This window comes from Gorilla gorilla, chromosome 5, assembly GCF_029281585.2.
Source record: "Gorilla gorilla gorilla isolate KB3781 chromosome 5, NHGRI_mGorGor1-v2.1_pri, whole genome shotgun sequence".
NCBI lineage: Eukaryota > Metazoa > Chordata > Mammalia > Primates > Hominidae > Gorilla > Gorilla gorilla.
Window position 1 is genome coordinate 73,177,893 of NC_073229.2, and position 18,621 is coordinate 73,196,513.

At 35.4% G+C, this 18,621-nt stretch overlaps 1 protein-coding gene across 1 annotated transcript in view; it reads left to right on the forward strand.

Moving 5' to 3' along the window:
- The window catches only part of GFRAL (GDNF family receptor alpha like), a 74,612-nt gene that overhangs the window by 53,695 nt on the left and 2,296 nt on the right, over window positions 1-18,621 (forward strand). The window contains exons 7-8 of the mRNA XM_004044227.2: window positions 17,603-17,698; window positions 17,792-17,864. Of these exons, the coding sequence (XP_004044275.1) occupies window positions 17,603-17,698; window positions 17,792-17,864 (169 nt within the window). The remainder of the gene's footprint in view (window positions 1-17,602; window positions 17,699-17,791; window positions 17,865-18,621) is intronic.

Here is an 18,621-nt window from a genome sequence, read left to right on the forward strand (position 1 = left end):
GGTTAGCCCTATCTGTGAATGGCAGAAGATTGTTCCCAACTGATTTCCAGAACCAGCTGGCTTTTGTGAAATATTAACATAAAAACTCCTCAGAATGTATATAGTCTTTTTCAAGAAGCTTTAGAAAAGAGCCTTTCCATACCTGTTTCTACCATTTCATTTCTTTTTATAGTCATACTTCTCACCCATCTGTCTATTGATCCCTCATGTTAGATGTCAAGATGCTAGTAAGATTGGTTTATTCATCTTACTTGTCTGCATTCAATGGATAGACGATTTATTTGGCTGCATTTCATCCTGCCTTGCAACATTTCATCTGTCTACTCCCAGTGAAGGTCTGGATTTAAAAATAACATTCCATTAGCGAGCATTTTTATAGAAAGTACTTTAAATACACTCATTTATATATGGAGGTGCAGGACACATAGTCTTACATTTTTTTCCTTAAGTACCTAAAATTTGAAACTTAATTTTATGAAAATAATGCAAAGACTGTGTAAAATGTATTAATAAAGGCTCGAACTCACTTTTGTAATTACATGTTATAATTTTTACTATTATCTGATCACTGACTGTCTGAAGAAAGATTACAGACTATAAATAAAACACTGAGCTAAGTGAATGGTGAAAGACATTTCCCCTACAAAAACTCCTCTCTCTCTTTCCCTGTCTTATGCACACAGATATACATACATGTATACAGAAATGCACATACATCACCTTCTAGTATAGCCAATTCATATAAATTAGTATTTCAGGAGCTTTATGTTAAGTTTTGGCTTTAAATAAATCACTTCATCTAGCCAAAACCACTGACTTTTTCTTGGTTTCTACACAAAACTCTGATTCAAGTCTAGTTTCCTTCAAATTCAGTCCAGGTGCTAAAAAAGCTTCTTGGTTTTCCAAGGAACATTCAACAGAATTTCTCTACTCTGTATTCATATTTTTATCATAGCCTCTAAACAGTCCAGTATTTGGTGTTTTCTGGATTAAAATGGTTCCATGGTGAATTTGTAGTCCATCGGATTCATAGACATTCACTTATAAATGTTTGTTTTTCCTCTTAGAAATAAGTGATTATTCCTTAAGGATCTTGTTTTTTATTATTTGCATTGTTTTGAATTCTGTAGAGAACAGGCATATGTGTTTTAAGTTAGCAATAAAGAGAATAATAACAAATAAACTGTTTCTTTAAAATTAAATACCATCCAATTTAAAAATGTTGATTTATAATAAACTCTACAACTTTTAGGTTTTATGCTATTTAATATATACACTTAGAATTCTAGATATTTCTTTGGATTGGGTCCTCAGGGAAAAATCAGTGTATTTAACCATTATTAGCTTTCAAATTTAAAATATGAATAGTGCCCCTTCTTCCACTCTCCTTCCTCAGCCTGACTCTTACATTTTTGATTAAAGACAATAATCAGCAACAATGACTCTAGAAGTCAAATTCTGTGCTTGGAAATGTAAATAGACCTTATTACACAGCACAGCCATAGAGAGGCAATATAGCACTGATATGTCTGGGTTCAAATAATTTTTCCATCGTTTACAAGATAAATAACCATAAACAAGTTACTTCTCTCGCTTTCCTTCAATTTCCAGTCTGTGAAATGAAAATCACAATAAACATTTCTAACTAAGAATGTTGGTACAAAAATTATATCAGTAAAGAAATATCTGAAACATAGTAAAACTCAGTAAATACTATTTTTTATCATAGATTTTGAGGGGTTTGAAAAATCAGGCAAATCAATACTTTTTGAATAATTATGATGTTAAACATGTAATATGGGTAGAAAATTTCTGGAAGATCTAAGGTATATTTTCTTAGAATAAGTGACTTCTTAAGTATGGTGTTATCTTTGAATAATTTTAGGGTAGATAATCAACTGGGGCTATTAGTTGCAAACTTCATTGTTCATAAGAATCACATGGATTCCAGTTAAAATCCAGATTCTGATTCATTAGGTCTGGGGTAGGGCCTGAGATATGCATTTCTACAAGCAACTAGGTGAGGCTGATGCTGTTTTTCTAAGGATCACATTTTAAATAGCAATTACCTCAACAATTTCTTGAGGACATTTTAAGAAGACATGAATTTACTATCTAATCTCATATACAATTATGCGCTGCATAATGATGTTTCTGTCAAAGTCAGACTGCATAATGATGGTGGTCCCATAAAATTATAACATGGTATTTTTACTGTGTTATACCTTGTTATACTGTGTTTTACCTTCTCTATGTTTAGGTACACAAATACCATTGTGTTACAAGTTGACTACAGTATTCAGTATTCAGTAACATGCTGTACAGGTTTGTAGCCTAGGAGCAACAGGCTAGACCATATAGCCTAGATCTGTAGTAGGCTATACCACCTAGGTTTGTGTACATTCTATGATATTTGCATAACAAAATCTCCTAATGATGCATTTCTCAGTATGTATTCTGGTCCTGATCATTAAGCTACACATGATTGTACATACCTTCCTGCCGTCTACTGGGAAATAGACTAACCTGATTGACATGATGCACTTTCTAATCCAATGGGCTTGAAAACTGGGGCATTTACATTTAGGACAAGTTCCCAGGTGATGCTGAAATTGCTTGTCCAGGTACCACACTCCATGAAACACTGGCTTAGAGTACTCATTGATTCTTTTCGGAAAATCAGGTGGAATCTGGCAAAGTTCACTTACTTAAATCATAAACATAGCATACACTGCTGTTAACTCCATAAGGAGAACTTCAACACTAGTTCCTTTGAGATACCATCCCGATGTTTTCGAATTTGCTTACCAAGTCAATGGAACAAAAGATCTCACTCATAAGTGAGAGTTGAACAATGAGAACACATGGACACAGGGAGGGGAACATCACACACTGGGGCCTGTTGGGGGGTTGGGAGCTAGTGGAGGGATAGCATTAGGATAAATACCTAATGTAGATGATGGATTGATGGGTGCAGCAAACCACCATGGCATGCGTATATCTATGTAACAAACCTGCATGTTCTGCATGTGTATCCCAGAACTTAAAGTATATAAAAAAAACTCAAGAACTTCCATTTATCCCCACACAATAAAACATCCCCAGACTCAAGAGGAAGAGAAGCACTATTTTTTCTATTAATTAAAAATAAACTATTACTATATTCCAGAGGCATTAGTATCAAGATTATCATGTTATAAACATGAAAAAGTAGACTTGGATAACTGGAAGAATTCCCATTGGCCCCACAATTTTACTGTTTACACTGATAACAACTGATGGGACAGATAAAAGTCAAGAGTCAGAAAACATCTGAACACTGAATGTCATCACTTGATTTTCAGCATCAAGCACACTGTGTTTAGAAAGTAGTGAAGAATTTTTGCTTCGCACGGGGTGAAATTAGACTTGGAAGTAAAGAGCAACCAACAGATGTGAGTCAGGGAGAGATCAGCTGGATAAGGTTAGTTGTTTAACATCTAAGTCAAACCTGAACATATTTGAGTAAGTCATATTTTCCACAGTAACTTTTGCAACTTTAGAGGTTCTTTGGTCATGGCAGTTGGAATTTGCATCAGAACTTCACAAATAGGAAAATCTCAGTCCCTTAAGTTCATTCTAGATTTTCCTAAATTTCTCCAAAAAGCAGCAAAAAAAAAAAAAAAAAAGTCAGACTCAGCTACGGAGTTAGCCTATGAGGAATGCTCCAACCTTGCTGATGGTATACTTGGGACTATCCTGGAAAGCATCAGTCTTTAGAATAGAGGTGGAGCCTATAGATGAGATCCATCTGTGCAATTAGCTTTACATTTGCTGTCACTTCTGATGGAAAGCACTAAGACAATCAGGTGTTTCCCTTTGAGCACACTACTACCTTCCTCAAAGAAACTACAGAAATAGTGAATGACTAATGACCAGAAGCATATCAAGAAAACATTACATTAATATTAATAGTATAAGAATCTGGACAAAGTCTTGAAAATAATTATCCCATTTGACCAGCTGTAAAGAATCTTCTCATGGATCTGCTTGCCACTTTATCTCAACATTGTAAAATGATGACATGGAGAAAACTGAAGCTATAAAAGATGTATCTTAAAAATGGAGATTTAATAAACATCTAAAGATATTGCTTGCCCTGTTGAAGCTACATTCTGACTACTAATGCTAGCTGACTTGTCTTTCGTTTGCTCGAGCTGCTGAGACCTAATTGACTGCTATGTGTCAGACATTGTTCTATTCATTTTATGTGGCTTAATTAATTTAATTTTTACAAGCAATATGTGAAGTAGGTGCTCTTTCTTTTACCCAAAAGAAAACAGAGGCGCCTAGAAATTAGTAACTTGTCCAAGTCACAAAAAAAGACAATAGAGCCAGAATTTAAAAATAGCTGTTTTTGGCACCAGAAGCTGTGATTTTATTCACCATAATATACTGCTCTCGTCTAATGATATAAATCTTATAATTGTCAATTGATTATAAATGTTACCTTTCACAGGGAACACGGGAAAATAAGAGACTATTTAAAAAGTTTGTTTGATGAGAGGCAATTTGTTGCAATATAAAGAAGAAGAGCCTATGAGGCCAGTTCTATCCCTACCTCCACCAGGTTGTGTAGAGGAAATTAGTTATCTTCTCCCTAGAGCTCAGGTTTCTCACATATTAAATTCTAGTAAAGATTTCAAAGAAATAGATGATCTCTGATATTAGATGTGTTCTGATAGTCTTGGATTAGGTAACTGAGGCTAAGTTCAGGGCCATTTAAGCAAACTCCAGACTGACTCTGTATGTGGCCCCCTCTGGAGTGACTATTTATTTAATATTAAAAAGACAAGTAGCCCACCAATAACTTTCCTTTCCTAATACTATACTAAAATTTTAAGAAAGCCTGTATTATTTCTTTCTTTGCCCTTGAAAAAAGTACTTATTCTTTCAGAGAGCTAAATTGAGATTTGGGATAAAAGAGTTTTCTGTAGTTCCAGATTACCTTTTATTGCTTTGTTTTAAAAATTCTAAATAGCTAATAATGTGTCCATATTCAATAAACAATCATAATAAGGCACGTTTCTTTGCTTCTAGTACTTACATGTTTGAATCTATAAAACTGCATATTTTTTAGCAAGGAACAATAATTTTCACCTAAGGGACATTCAAAAATATGATGTGGAACTTTTGTCATCTACAAATCCAGTATGTTGCTCATTATTTGCCACTTTGACCAGGCACTATTGTAAATGTGTGTGAGTTTAAGTGAATGCGTGTCTGTTGGCTCTGTTTTTGTAAGTATATGTGTATAGGGAATCTTTATCTGTTTTAATTTGGGCAACTTAAAATTAGATTACTGAGAGAGACCCAGCTTCCCCTCATCTCTCTCAAGATTTGACTAAGAGAGGCATCATATCTGGCTGCAACTTCTACCTTTGTTGGCTAAGATTTCAACCAGATACTCTAAGGAATTATCTGGAAGATTTTATCTTACGACCTTTCAAAATTCAAAATTCCCTCAAGAGAAGAGACATGGAGGAGTAGTTCCTAAAGATGCAGCCCATTCCAATGGAGACAAATGTTGGCTTTAGTTTCACCACTAGGTTTACTTGCATTCAAAAATTCCCAATAAAATCCAGCTGGTTTAAATTTTGTCTGCAGACCTGAAACACTGCATATTTGGCTAAGGCTTCCTATTTTGCAGTAAATGCATCACAGGGCTATAATCTGGAAATACTGAAGTGTACAAACCCTCAACAGAAACAACAGGAGAACGGCTGTCTTCTACCTTCATTTTCTCCTAACTCTACTCTAAAGGTATAGGTGTTGTTAAGGGAGGGGAAAAAAATCTTCCATTGAACATGAAATGTTGTATGAATCATCATTTGACTACCTTTGTTGTTTGCTCAAAGCCAAAACATAAAGATTAAAGAGTTGCCATTGATGAGTGAGACAATTCACATTTTGGCATTACTAGAGAAGAAAGGAGCATTTAAGATCATGGAGGGAAATAAAACAACAAAACAATACTGTTGCAATTTGAACAATAACAGCCTTCAGTACATGAAATCATAGTATTATCTTTTCCATTTTCCACCCTTATATTTTCATTGGCTTCATACAATCCTCTTGTTGCCTATAATTGGGGATAGGGTTAGTGCCAAAGCTGCATAAAACAAGCAGCCTTTCCTTTATACTTTCTTTGCATCGTGATTGTGTATGTGAAGTCATAAAAATCATTTATTATGAGCATGTGTATTCTTGGCTTACAGAGCCAAGTATCTTGTGACAACAATATAATAGCATCAGATGTATTGCCATAAAACACCATATGTGGGCACTTAATAGTTACTGCCCTGGCACCTACATGCTGGGATATCATCTTAAAGAGGGACTCTTTAGAAAAAAAGAGTGTTTGGTACTTAGACAAATAAAGCTCTTTGGATGAGATAGGTGAGTAATGAGTAGACATTTGTGAAGAATCCATCGATGATGGCAACAGTTTGTCTTCCATTAGTATCCGATTTTCTCAACCCATGTGCTAGAGTTCTTTTCATGGGTTCAAGAAAATCCTTTACAACATTGCAAACATCAATAAATATCTCTCAGGCTAAAAGTTGCAAGAATGTTTTAATGTCAGATTTACAGCTAATAAGCTATAAAATGAGAACAATGTAATTTTCATTCTGTGCAACCATTACTCTTTGGACAGAATTTATTTAGGGTATGTTGTATAAATCATTAGTAAACAAATTAGTTCTCAAACCAGATAAAAGAATGTAGAATGGATGAAAGCCACTGCATGACACATGTGAGCCCTTGGTGGCATTTCGAGCCTCTGTGACAGACACTGCTCCCCATTGTCTCTGTCCTTTCTTCTAGCAATGATTTCCCTTGGTTGCTGCTGAAGCTAGAGACTAAGCTTTCTCAAGCATCAATGCACTTCAAGTTTGCCATAACTCTGGGACGGATGTTCTACTTCTGCATTAGCACCTGAGTCAGGTGGCCAGACATTAACTGTAGACACATGCTAGTGTCTTTCAAAAAAACTCAGTTGCAAAGGAGGCCAGAGTCCACTAGTTCCTGAGTGCATGTCTGCTTTAGTTAGGAGTGAAGGCAATCTGAAACAAGAAAAGCCACATAACTCTGTTTGCAGAGTTTTCTCAGAGGGCGACTCATCTTAGTGATACACTGCTGTGCGTCACTGGGGTCTGTGTAGGAAGATGCTACTCTTGATGTTTTGAGTTTCCAGGCCAGACATGATTCAATCCCTGAATCTCTATTCACTAGCTCTTTCTAGTATAACAGACAGTCTAAAACTTACAATGGTATTTTGTTGAAAGAACATATGGTAGCTATTACATTGAAAATGTACACTAAGCATATGTCTACAACCCTAATAGCTACTTCCAACACTTCTACACAACTGCTTCGACTCAGTCAATTTCTTTCACTGTTCTTTGGCCCAAACTGCCATTCCAGCACCCCTACCCTAAAATGGAAATATTATTCCTTTTAATTGCTTTTGTTATTTTAATACTGCCAGGTAGCTGAAAGGGAACTTTTGAGGTGGTAACATCTCTTACTGATCCAAATATGTTTTTCTTCAGTTGGTAAAACTGGCTTAGCGGTTACCGTCATTATGTCTGTTTCTTCTCTACCAGCTTATTTTTAAAGGAGTTTTCATAAGAAACATAACTCCCCAACCTCTCCCTCTTCCTGTTCTTCCCCCAGCTCCCCTCACTAATTAAGTATTTCATTTCCACTAGCCCACTATAATGTTGTTTATGATCTGATTTCTCTTTCTCTTTTTCATTTCCAAAATCATGAGTTTTCCCCTTTCTACCAATGGTCTACATCCTGACTGTATAGATACATATTTTACATGTTTTTGTTTTATTATTTTTAAAATTTTATGTTAAGTTCAGGGGTACATGCACAGATTTGTTACACAGGTAGACTTATGTCAGGGGGGTTTGTTATACAGATTATTTCATCACCCAGGTATTAAGCCTAGTACCCATTAGTTATTTTTCCTGATCCTCTCTCTCCTTTCACCCTCCACTCTCCAAAAGGCCCCAGCTAGCATGTGTTGTTCCCTCTATGTGTCTGACCATATATTGAAAGGGTATAGAAAAGTATTTGAAATTATGAATGCCTAGTACTTATCTCTACTTTTCCCTTGCCCTATTAAATCAAAACGTACAGCAATAGAACCCAGAAATCTCTCATTGCTCCATAGGTAATACTAATGTGTAACCACTAGCAAAACATAATTTCTTAATTTAAAAAAAATAGCTCCTGTTGTATGTTTACCCTCTGCAAGTTACCTTACATGCCTTGCCTCATTTAATCCTCACAAAAAAACAGTAAATATTATTATCCTAAAATTTTCTAGGATAGAAAACTGGAGCACGAATGAGTCAGAAAAAAGAAGGAAAAACAAAAGTACAAATTTTAGAGCAGGGTCTTCAATCCATGATTGGAAGTCAAAGGCTGACCCCTTTCTACTATGCTACACTACTCCTCACTCCACTCTATTATCTATGTTTACTAGTATTTTTATTTCTAATTCTCATTATGTATTTGTGTGTATATGTAAAGTGACAAATCAGCTGGAAAATCCACATTTACAAAAGGTGCCAATACCTCATATGGTAATGCAGTACTGTAAGATGTTTATGAATAAAAGGAATGTGGCCCTGACTGACGTGGAATAATTTAAATCCCAGTAGAGATAATGATGTTGCATCCCATACTTACTTTTGAGAATATGGTGGACTTTAAAATAACACTGGTGCATAATAAATAAGGAGTGACTGCAATTAATGCATACCTCACTGCCTAATGTTTCCCAAAAGAGAAGGGAAAGCCTTCCTATTTCCAACGTGGGAATGTTCTTCAATGCTCTCCTGACCTTTCTCCAGTTTCCTCCTTTCTCACCTTTCTTTAAACTCCCTTCACTTTTTCTTCTCTTTTCACCTGCAAGTCTATTGACAGGTATGTGAGAGGAGAGAAAAGAAAAAGCTAGTATTTATTAAGCACCTGCAATCTGTCAAAAATTTTCATTAGTGGTATATTATCACCCCCCTGAATTAGCTTTTGCTATGTTATACACTAACATGCAATTGTCAAATTTCAGTGGCATACAAAAACAAAGATTGATTTCTAGGTCATGCCACATGTAGGCAGCTGGGTTCTGCTTCCCATTTCTAGACTCAGGCTGAAGGCACAGTTGCCATTGGGAACATGCCATTTTTATTGAAAAGATAAAAACAAGCAACAAGATCACTCTTAAATATCTGCATGAATATAATATATGTCCTTTCTTTCTTACATTTTTGACAAATGCAAGTCAAGGTGAGCCCAATATCAGTGGAGTAGTAAATATTGACCTCCCATAGAAAGTAGTGCTCTAGGCCAGGCGTGGTGGCTCACACCTGTAATCCCAGCACTTTGGGAGGCCAAGGCAGGTGGATCACGAGGTCAGCAGTTTGAGACCAGCCTGACCAACATGGTGAAACCCCGTCTCTACTAAAAATACAAAAATCATCCAGGCATGGTGGCGAGCGCCTGTAATCCCAGCTACTCAGGAGGCTGAGGCAGGAGAATCACTTGAACCCGGGAGGCGGAGGTTGCAATGAGCCAAGATCGCGCCATTGCACTCCAGCCTCGGCGACAGAGCGAGACTCCATCTCACACACATACACACACACACACACACACACACACACACAAAAGTAGTGGTCTAACTCACAGGGCATTGGATGGTGCATGCATATATTTTTACAGCAAAAGAGAAGTGAATCTTTATAAAAAAACACAATCTATCGCAATACCCTTTTTATATAGGGGAAACATGAGGCTCAGAGGTTAAATTAACTGTCCAAGAGTAGTGCGTCTAGTGGATGACTCATTTAAGATTGTAGTCAAGCTTTTTCTAATTCCACAGCCACTGTTCTTGGATTTGCATAGCCAGGTTGAACAGAGGGGAGACAGACTTAGTTCTCTCTTCTATTATTTTTTCATCTTTGATTCCAAATATTTTCTAAAGCATCATGTCACCTTAAGGATCTAGGAATAATCTTTGATTTAATCCTCTTCATTTTTTTCATATTAAATAAAACTACATTGTCTAATGCTTAATAATGATACAATTTTTTGAGCACTTAACTTGTGCCAAACACTATTTCAAACTCTCTTCACATACTGTTTTATTTAATTTTGAACCATAAGTTTTGTGGTAGGCATCATATCACTTTAAAGACAAAGGGCTACACATAGTGGCTCATCCATGTAATCCTAGGGCTTTGGGAGGCCAAGGTAAGAGGATTGCTTGAGGCCAGGAGTTTGAGGCCAGCCTGGGCAATAATAGTAAGGCCTTGTCTCTAGAAAAAATAAAAATTAGTAGGACATGGTGACATGCCCCTGTAGTCCTAGATACTCAGGAGGCTGAGACAGGAGGATTGCTTGAGCCCAGGAGTTCAAAGTTGCAGTGAAGTATGATTGTGTAACCTGAGCAACAAAGCAAGAACTTATCTCAATAAAAAAGGATAAAAACATTGAGGAAAAAATCTCAATAACTTGCCTAAAATGACTGACTGGGAGTGATCTGATGTTAACACTTGTGCTTCTATGCTCTGCACCATTCTGCTTTCTAATGAAAATCTCTGTTTTAAATATATCCTACACTTCTCTCTTCTCGACTCCAGCTTCTATTGCCTATTTTTAGTTTTTATCTTGTTAAGCCTAAATTTCTGCTGTTGCTTTCTAGTTAGATTTCACTCATGAAACCAACCTATATACCAAGACTAGACTAATTCTTAAACTCTGCCTTGATCACTTTTGTGTGCAGAAGACATTCATTGCTCTCCCTTCTTCCTACTTTCATCCTTCCCTCATATAAACTCCTTCATCTGATTTCCAAGGACACCCAGAGTGCAAATTATTCTTATTTCCCACTAGTCCTCAAAGTGTACCATTTACCTGGTTGTCCCTTATTGATTCAACCTTGCTTTATTTACATTTTTCCCCTTACTGGAAACTAGATCAAGAACTTTACGGGAGCAAGGTCATGCATCATTTTATGAATATCTCTCCATATTGACTGTCATTATGCTAGCTTTGAAGTAGGAAGTAATTACTTACATAGGTAACCTTTACTTGGGTCCAAATATGATGCTTTTCATCACATTGTTCTGTGGACATTTACAGGTAACTAGGAATAAATGATCCATGAATTCATTTCTGGTTCTGCTGTAATGGGTCTCCTGAATAGACAGCAGATTCTGAATTCTCCATATCTCGTGGGGACATGTTGGGAAATTGAAGAATGCCAGATTAACTGGCAGCAAAAGTGGGATTGGTGTTGCATCACATCGCCCTCTCTAAGCAACAATAGGAGTAGCACTTGAAAGTTCAGGCATCTTTCAAACCTCAGGGTGAAAAGTTTGCTTGAACACATGGACAAATAGAGGGGAACAACACACATGGGGGCCTGCTAGAGGGTGGAGGGTGGGAGGAGGGAGAGGATTAAAAAAATAACTCATAGATACTAGGTTTAATACCTGGGCGATAATATAATCTGTACAACAAACTTCCATGACACAAGTTCACCTATGTAACAAACCTACACATGTACCCTTGAACTTAAAAATTAAAAAAAATAGAATAACATAATATAAAATAAATAACTGAAAAAGAAAAAAGAAAAGGAAAATTTGCTTGGCTCCCAGAAAAACAGATGAAGAGAAATTGTGGTACCTAGCGTTTGTAAATATGTGTGTCTAGTAGAGGTAAGGATTATAAATTAGTACTTACATTTATCAACACACAATATTTTCAGTGTGGTGTTCTCCTGCCTTCCATTGACTAAGCAAAAATAAAGATCCTCAATGAACATCTTATGCCTGCACAAATTTTATAAATCCTTGCCATTTAATCACATATATCCATGTTTTCCAATTTGTTTTCTTGGATTCTAAAATATATCCCCTGGAGAAAGTAAATTTAGGTAATGTATGCCACTATATTATGTCAAAAAAAACTGAAAATTACTTGCAACTAAAATGCATATATTACATCTAACCCAAAATTTTCTAAAGTCATTTACTTATGGGATCTTTTGATTGCCTAACCCATAAAAGTATTCTGCAGAACCAGTGTTTTATGGAACATAATTCTAAAAACTCTGCCTCTTCTAAAAAAAAACATTGAATTTACTGTGTCCCCTTGAAAATAGAGAATGACAGAGGGTTCTACTTGAGGAAAATGGCCTGAGAAAATCTTTCCCAGAAGGTGGTCTTTAGGCAGACACCTGAAGAAAGAGAAGGAGTCTGTTCTAGGAAGAGGCAATAGCAAGGGTTAAGTGCTCCAGCAGTAAAGAAAATGTTTAATGTGTTTGGCAAACTAAAAGGAAGTAAGAGAAAGAGGAAGGAAGGAAAAGAGGCAAGGAGGGAGGAAAGAAGCCTCTTGGTGGCTGGAATGAAATGGGCAAAGACGAGATTTCATATACCAAAGAGAATGTTAGGGTTTAGATCATGTGGGACTTTCTAGACATGATAGAGGCTTTAGGATTTCATTTAAGTTCAGTGAGAGGCTATTTAAAGATTTGAAGTAGGGGAAATAAATGATTTCATTTGGATGTTTAATAGATAACCCTGATTGCTTTCATTGTAGTCAGGCAGAAGTGAAAACAGGAAAAAAGTTGAGATTATTGGGGATATTTATTGAAGCACCTATGCTGGAATATGATGATCACTTTAGCTAGTTCAGTGGAGTTTGCAATGAGGAAGAATAAAGATACCTATTTATGTAAAATCAACAAGACAAACTGGCTAATGGGATATACGATTGAAAGAAAGGAAAAAATCTAGGATAATTTCCAGATTACCTGAATGATATAGATGGGCCATTTCATTTACTGAGATGAGAAACACAGTGAGAGAAGTAAGTATAGTAAGAGGAAACCTACATTTAGTTTAGAACTTGTTAAATTTGAGATGGTTATAAGATATGCAAACAAAAATATCAAGAAGGTAGCTTGAAATGAATCTGTAGTTTACTTAAAATCATTGGAAAACTGAGATCACTCAGTAAGATTATTAGGTTTTTTTCTTACTAAAGGGGAGGGGCAGGACTGAATCTTATTAAAGGGAAGGGCCAGGACTGAACTCCGGCCTTTAGAAGTTGAAGACAGCAGAAGAAGCCGGTGGAGAAGAATATTTGAAATGACCAAATAGGCCTTAGCTGATCTTGAAATAATAATTTCAGTGGAATAGTGAAGCAAAAACCTGTTTGGAAATGTTGTAAAGTGAAATGGGTTGAGGATCAGAGACAATTATCAAGACAACTATTCAAGACATTTGGCTATTGAAGGATAGTCAGAAAAGGTGGAAGGTAGTTGTCATATTGACAGTTTAATGCAGTAGTGTGGGATCTTTTCAAGATGGCTTGAAAATGTACTAATGAGAAAGGAGGGAGAACTAGAGGTAACAAAATGCTTCCTGAGCCGTCAGCTTTTAAATGGTCTTTGGGTAATGACTGCAAAGACATCAAATCTGGTGTATTTTCACACCACGTTCAACAATACTGAAAAATTACACGTGGATCACTTTTTTAAAAATCTCCACTGTCTATTAATAGTAAATGCTTACTAAATACTTTTTGAAGAAAGATAGGAATGAGAGAAGGAGAAGGAGGAAAGAAAGAAAAATGAGAAAAGGAACCAAAAAGAAATCCCATATTTTATCCTTGTTTTCCCTTCTACTCTCACTACAATTGTGCATTCTTTCTGATGGAGGTTCCCCATTTCATAACTCAGTAATGTATAAAACTTTCTGGAGTGTCTCATCATTCGAAATGACTATGAACACTCTCCAAAAGAGTGTTCTCTTTCCTTTATTTTTTCCTAACTCTCCCCTGTTGTTTTCAATCAGCCTATGGGGGAATATATATATATAAGCCAGCTAGGTAAAATTTTACACATTTTCCAAAGGGTAGCCATAAATGAATTATTCAATGTCAAATGAAGACATCAAAACCTTTCTGGACAATCAGTGGTACTGTCATTTATATATTTTCTCATTGAAAGTATTCCATACACTGAAACCTCCACATATGAAATATAAAGTCTTGAAATTTATAAATTATAATACAAACTATTTTCATTATCTTTCATTTGTCTTATTTATTACAAACTCGCCTAGTGCTTGCGTAATATAATTCAAGGTAAAAATTACTGTTCAATTTTGTGAACTTATTTTTTTCCCATGAAACTCGTTCTAGATACAGGCATTTTTCCCCCCAAGCTGACTCTTCTAAATTATACTTTAATTAAAATGAAATGAAGGTTTTTAAATTTGCAGTTTGTGATATGTTAAATCTCTGTTTCAAATTATATCTCAAGTATTCTGACATTTACTTCTAAATCATTGCCTTGTCTCTGATCAACCATAACTTTTACAATGCATTTACTGTTTCATGTGAATTATATAAGCAGAGTTTCAGTCCCCATGAACTCTCAAGTACTGTTGCACAAGGATTTTGGAAAAAAAAAAAAGAAAAAAGAAACAGTAATGCTCACCTCTCCATAGCTCATTTGGGGAGAATACTATCTAAATTTGTTCCTAATGCAAGATTGAAATTAATCTTGATTTCCCATCAAATGTACAAAGATTTTACAATATAGTTCATAATCGTGTTTAATTTCCCCAGGGTAAAAGTTAAGATAAACAAGTCACTGATGGTGTTTATCTATAAATAGAGCAGATGGTGTGGGACTGAGGTTAGTTATCAACTTTGCTGACTTTAATTTCGTGGTTATAAAACGCTGTAAACCTCACTGTTTATAAAAGGCAGGGAAGGAACTCCAGTGGGCTTCGGTAGCCAAGAAACCCTCAGTAACATTAATCTCTCTAACTGATATTCGGTATCCTCCTAGGGTGCAATATTGTGGAGTGATTGCTAGACGAATTTAAATTTTCACTGGGATAATTAGCTAACGTTTCTGTCATTGATCTATTATAACGTTGTTAATGAGTTCCATGTGAGAGAAATTTAGTAAATGAGATGATTCTTTCTAAACTCTGCTAGGTGAGTGTTTAACAATTAAGGCAGTTACATATCTAAGAAAAGCCTTTTTTCTTTCAAAATAATACTTTTTTCTTTTGCAAAGATGAACTGTAACACCCAACTAGACTAAATGTACTTAGGGATAGAATTTCATAAGGAAAAACCATAGCATCATTTAAATAATTAATCATCTAATGTATATTGTATATACTTAGGCCATGAATCTAGCTACACCTTTTTTTTAAAAAAGGCCATAGAACTTAAAAAGAAGTAAAACTATTGATTCTTCATATTCTGAATTGATTTAAATACACAATTTTATTGTGATCATTTATTTTGCTAAACGTCTGTATGATCAATGTGATTAAAATTAATTTTTTTCAAGGACCCTTTATTAAAAAAACAGTATTATTTAAAATTTCTCATTTTTCCCCCTTCAACTTTATAGTGAATACAAAAGTAATTTTACAATTACAAAAGTAAAAAATAATTCACAAGTTCTACCTCTATTACTTTTACATTCTTAAGTGGTTTATTTTGCATTCTAACAAGGGGGAGGCTTTTTTTTTTTTTTTTTCTGGAGTCAGAGTCTTGCGTTTTCACCCAGGCTGGAGTGTAGTGGCTTGATCACAGCTACTTCGATCTGGAATGCCTGGGCTCAAGTGATCCTCACACCTCAGCCTCCAGAGAAGTTAGGACTACAGGTATGCACCACCATGCCCAGCTAATCTTTAAACTTTTTAGAGATGGGGTCTTGCTATGTTGGCCAGGCTGGCTTCAAACTCCTGGGCTCAAGTGATCTTCCCAACTTAGCCTTCCGAAGTGCTGGTTTTACAGGCATCAGCCACATTGGAGGTTTCTTAAATAGATGGTAATCCAATATGCAAGTTGGAGACTAAAACTATTTTAAAAAATGCCTTAACTGTATTTGAGTTCAGACCCCCTGAGAATGAGTTTTCTAATGACAAAATCCTCAGTTTTCTAGTCTTGTATTGGGCTGCTGCTTTCTGACCCACTCTGGGAGGTTTACTACTGGTCTGAAACTCCAATCTATCTCTCTACCGATTATTGTTAACACAGTGCTCAAATCTTGGCTCCCAATAAGCTGTCTTCTGAATAGCAGCAGCCCTGGTTGGAGAGATAACTGAATGGAACATTTGGTAATAAAGTCATGTACCTCGTAAGGACATTCTGGTCAATGACAGACAGACAGACTATACATCAGTGGTCCCATAGGATTATAATACCATATTTTTTATAGTATCTTTTCTATGTTTATATTTTTAAATATGCAAATATTTACCATTGCATTAAAGTTGCCTATTTAGTACAATAGCACACACTGTGCATGTTTGTAACCTAAAAGCAAAGGCTATATTATATAGCCTAGGCATGTGGTAGGCTATACCACCCAGATTGGTGTAAGTACACTCTATGATGTTCACACAAGCACAAAATCGACTAAGCATGCATTTTTCAGTGCATATCCCCATCATTAAGCAATGCATGACTGTAGATTTTCTTATCTCCCTTCCTGCTCAGAGTCTGTTGTCACTAGTTTTCATTGGATGTAATATCCCACTGTTTGATACATTCATTTTTGTAAACAACTGTCTACTCATAGTTAGTGTCAGGTCTCAAAAATGCATGAAGCATCTATAACAGAAGACAGCAACCTCTCTAAAATGGGAGCTTTATCTCATTTTTCTTACTGCCTCAAAACCAGCTTTAACCTTCATTACATAAATTGGTTACTAAACTATTGGTATGTTTGACATTCACATTTGTGTCCAATTAAGTCAAAACTCGGAGTGATTTCACTTTAAAGTTATTGATAAAAATCACCTAAAAGAGATCTATCAGTTAATTTTAACAAATGCAACTTTCTGTTGTTAAAGTAGAAAAGCCAGAGAAAAGATTGTCCTCACAGGGAAAGATTTGTTTTTATGACCTGGTCACTCTAAAGCGTGATTTCTAAAGTTGTGAGCTATTGGAAACTGGTGGGAATGTATTTCTCAGAAACATGGCCAAGAAGACTAGCGCCTCAGAATGGCCAGGAATAGCTCTGAAGGGAGGCAAAAATAGGTAACAGGAGAAACTGAAGGTTTAGCTAACAGAGAGAAAAAGAGAACAAGGGAAAAAAGCAAAACTAGGTATTCCAGTATCTGAGTGCAGAGGTACATTAAAATAATCACTTTTGTAAAGAAAGGATCTTTTTCAATATCCCAAAGATGGCCTAAAGTAACCATCTTTTATTTTTCTTGTCTGTATATAAGATACAATGATTTATGTTATAAAATATAATCATTGTACTAATCTTGGTTTGCAAAAAATAAAAGCTTATACAGGGAAATTATCTGATTAAAAGGGGAAAAACAGGCTGTTAAAATTTAAGAAAATTGTTCCTAGTTTTATTCAAATCTATCAGATTAAAATAATGTAATAGAAATAAATTGCTGCCTTAAAAGATAAAGCAAATTGTAATCCATAAAATTAAAATAATGTATGATATGTAATTAATCTCATTTTTATGATTTTCTTTCAGATTATCCAACCCTGTCTAATGTCAAAGGCATGGCACTGTATACAAGAAAACATGCAAACAAAATCACTTTAACTGGATTTCATTCCCCCTTCAATGGTCAGTTAAAAATCAATCCTCTATAATATTTATATTATTTATTTCCTCTAAAAATCCAGTGACTATTTTTTCTTAATCTTTTTCTTTTTCTAGGAAAAGTAATCTATGCTGCCATGTGCATGACAGTCACCTGTGGAATCCTTCTGTTGGTTATGGTCAAGCTTAGGTAACTGAATACAAATTAGAAGGAAAAGTCTGAAAGGGAGTCACTTAGCTGTGTTAAAGCATGTTGCACAATGGCTGAGCTTACAAAGAGCCTGAGAATGAAAGCTTCTCTGTTAAGACATACTAAATCAAGTTTTATGTGGCATAGGTCCATGGAAACGTTACTTTCAGTCTTCCTACATAAGGAAAATGTGATCATAGGAGATTTTTTATGTTGCATTTTATAAGCATATATGCATTGTATGTTCCTTCCAATTAAACTCTTATCCATCTTTCCCCTTGGCTTCCCTACCAAATCCAAATTGAACTTTGCTGCATTTGTTATTCAAATCATTTGCATGATTGATAGGCTCACATAACTGACCTATCGTTTACTGCATACAGTTTGTATTTACCTGAAGATGTATTCTTCACTCTAATTTCTTATATGCTAATACATTTTATTCATTTTTAATAGGCAATTATTGAAAAAGACATTTCATAAAGCCTCACAGAGTGCCCCTAGAAAGACATTACCATTGCCTGACATTAATTTCTTCTCCAAATCTTGGCTGCTTTTATTGCTGGAATGTAGTAATGCTCCAGCAGGCATGTGAGACATTGAGATGAGATATACATCAACCTCTAGATTTCTAAACGTCTAGTGTTTAAAATTTTTCCACTTATTTAGCATTTACAACTATACATAAAATAGTGTAGACTTGCCTTTAATTAAAAAAAAACTCATATTTAAACATCAATCGTGTTCATTTGCTTAT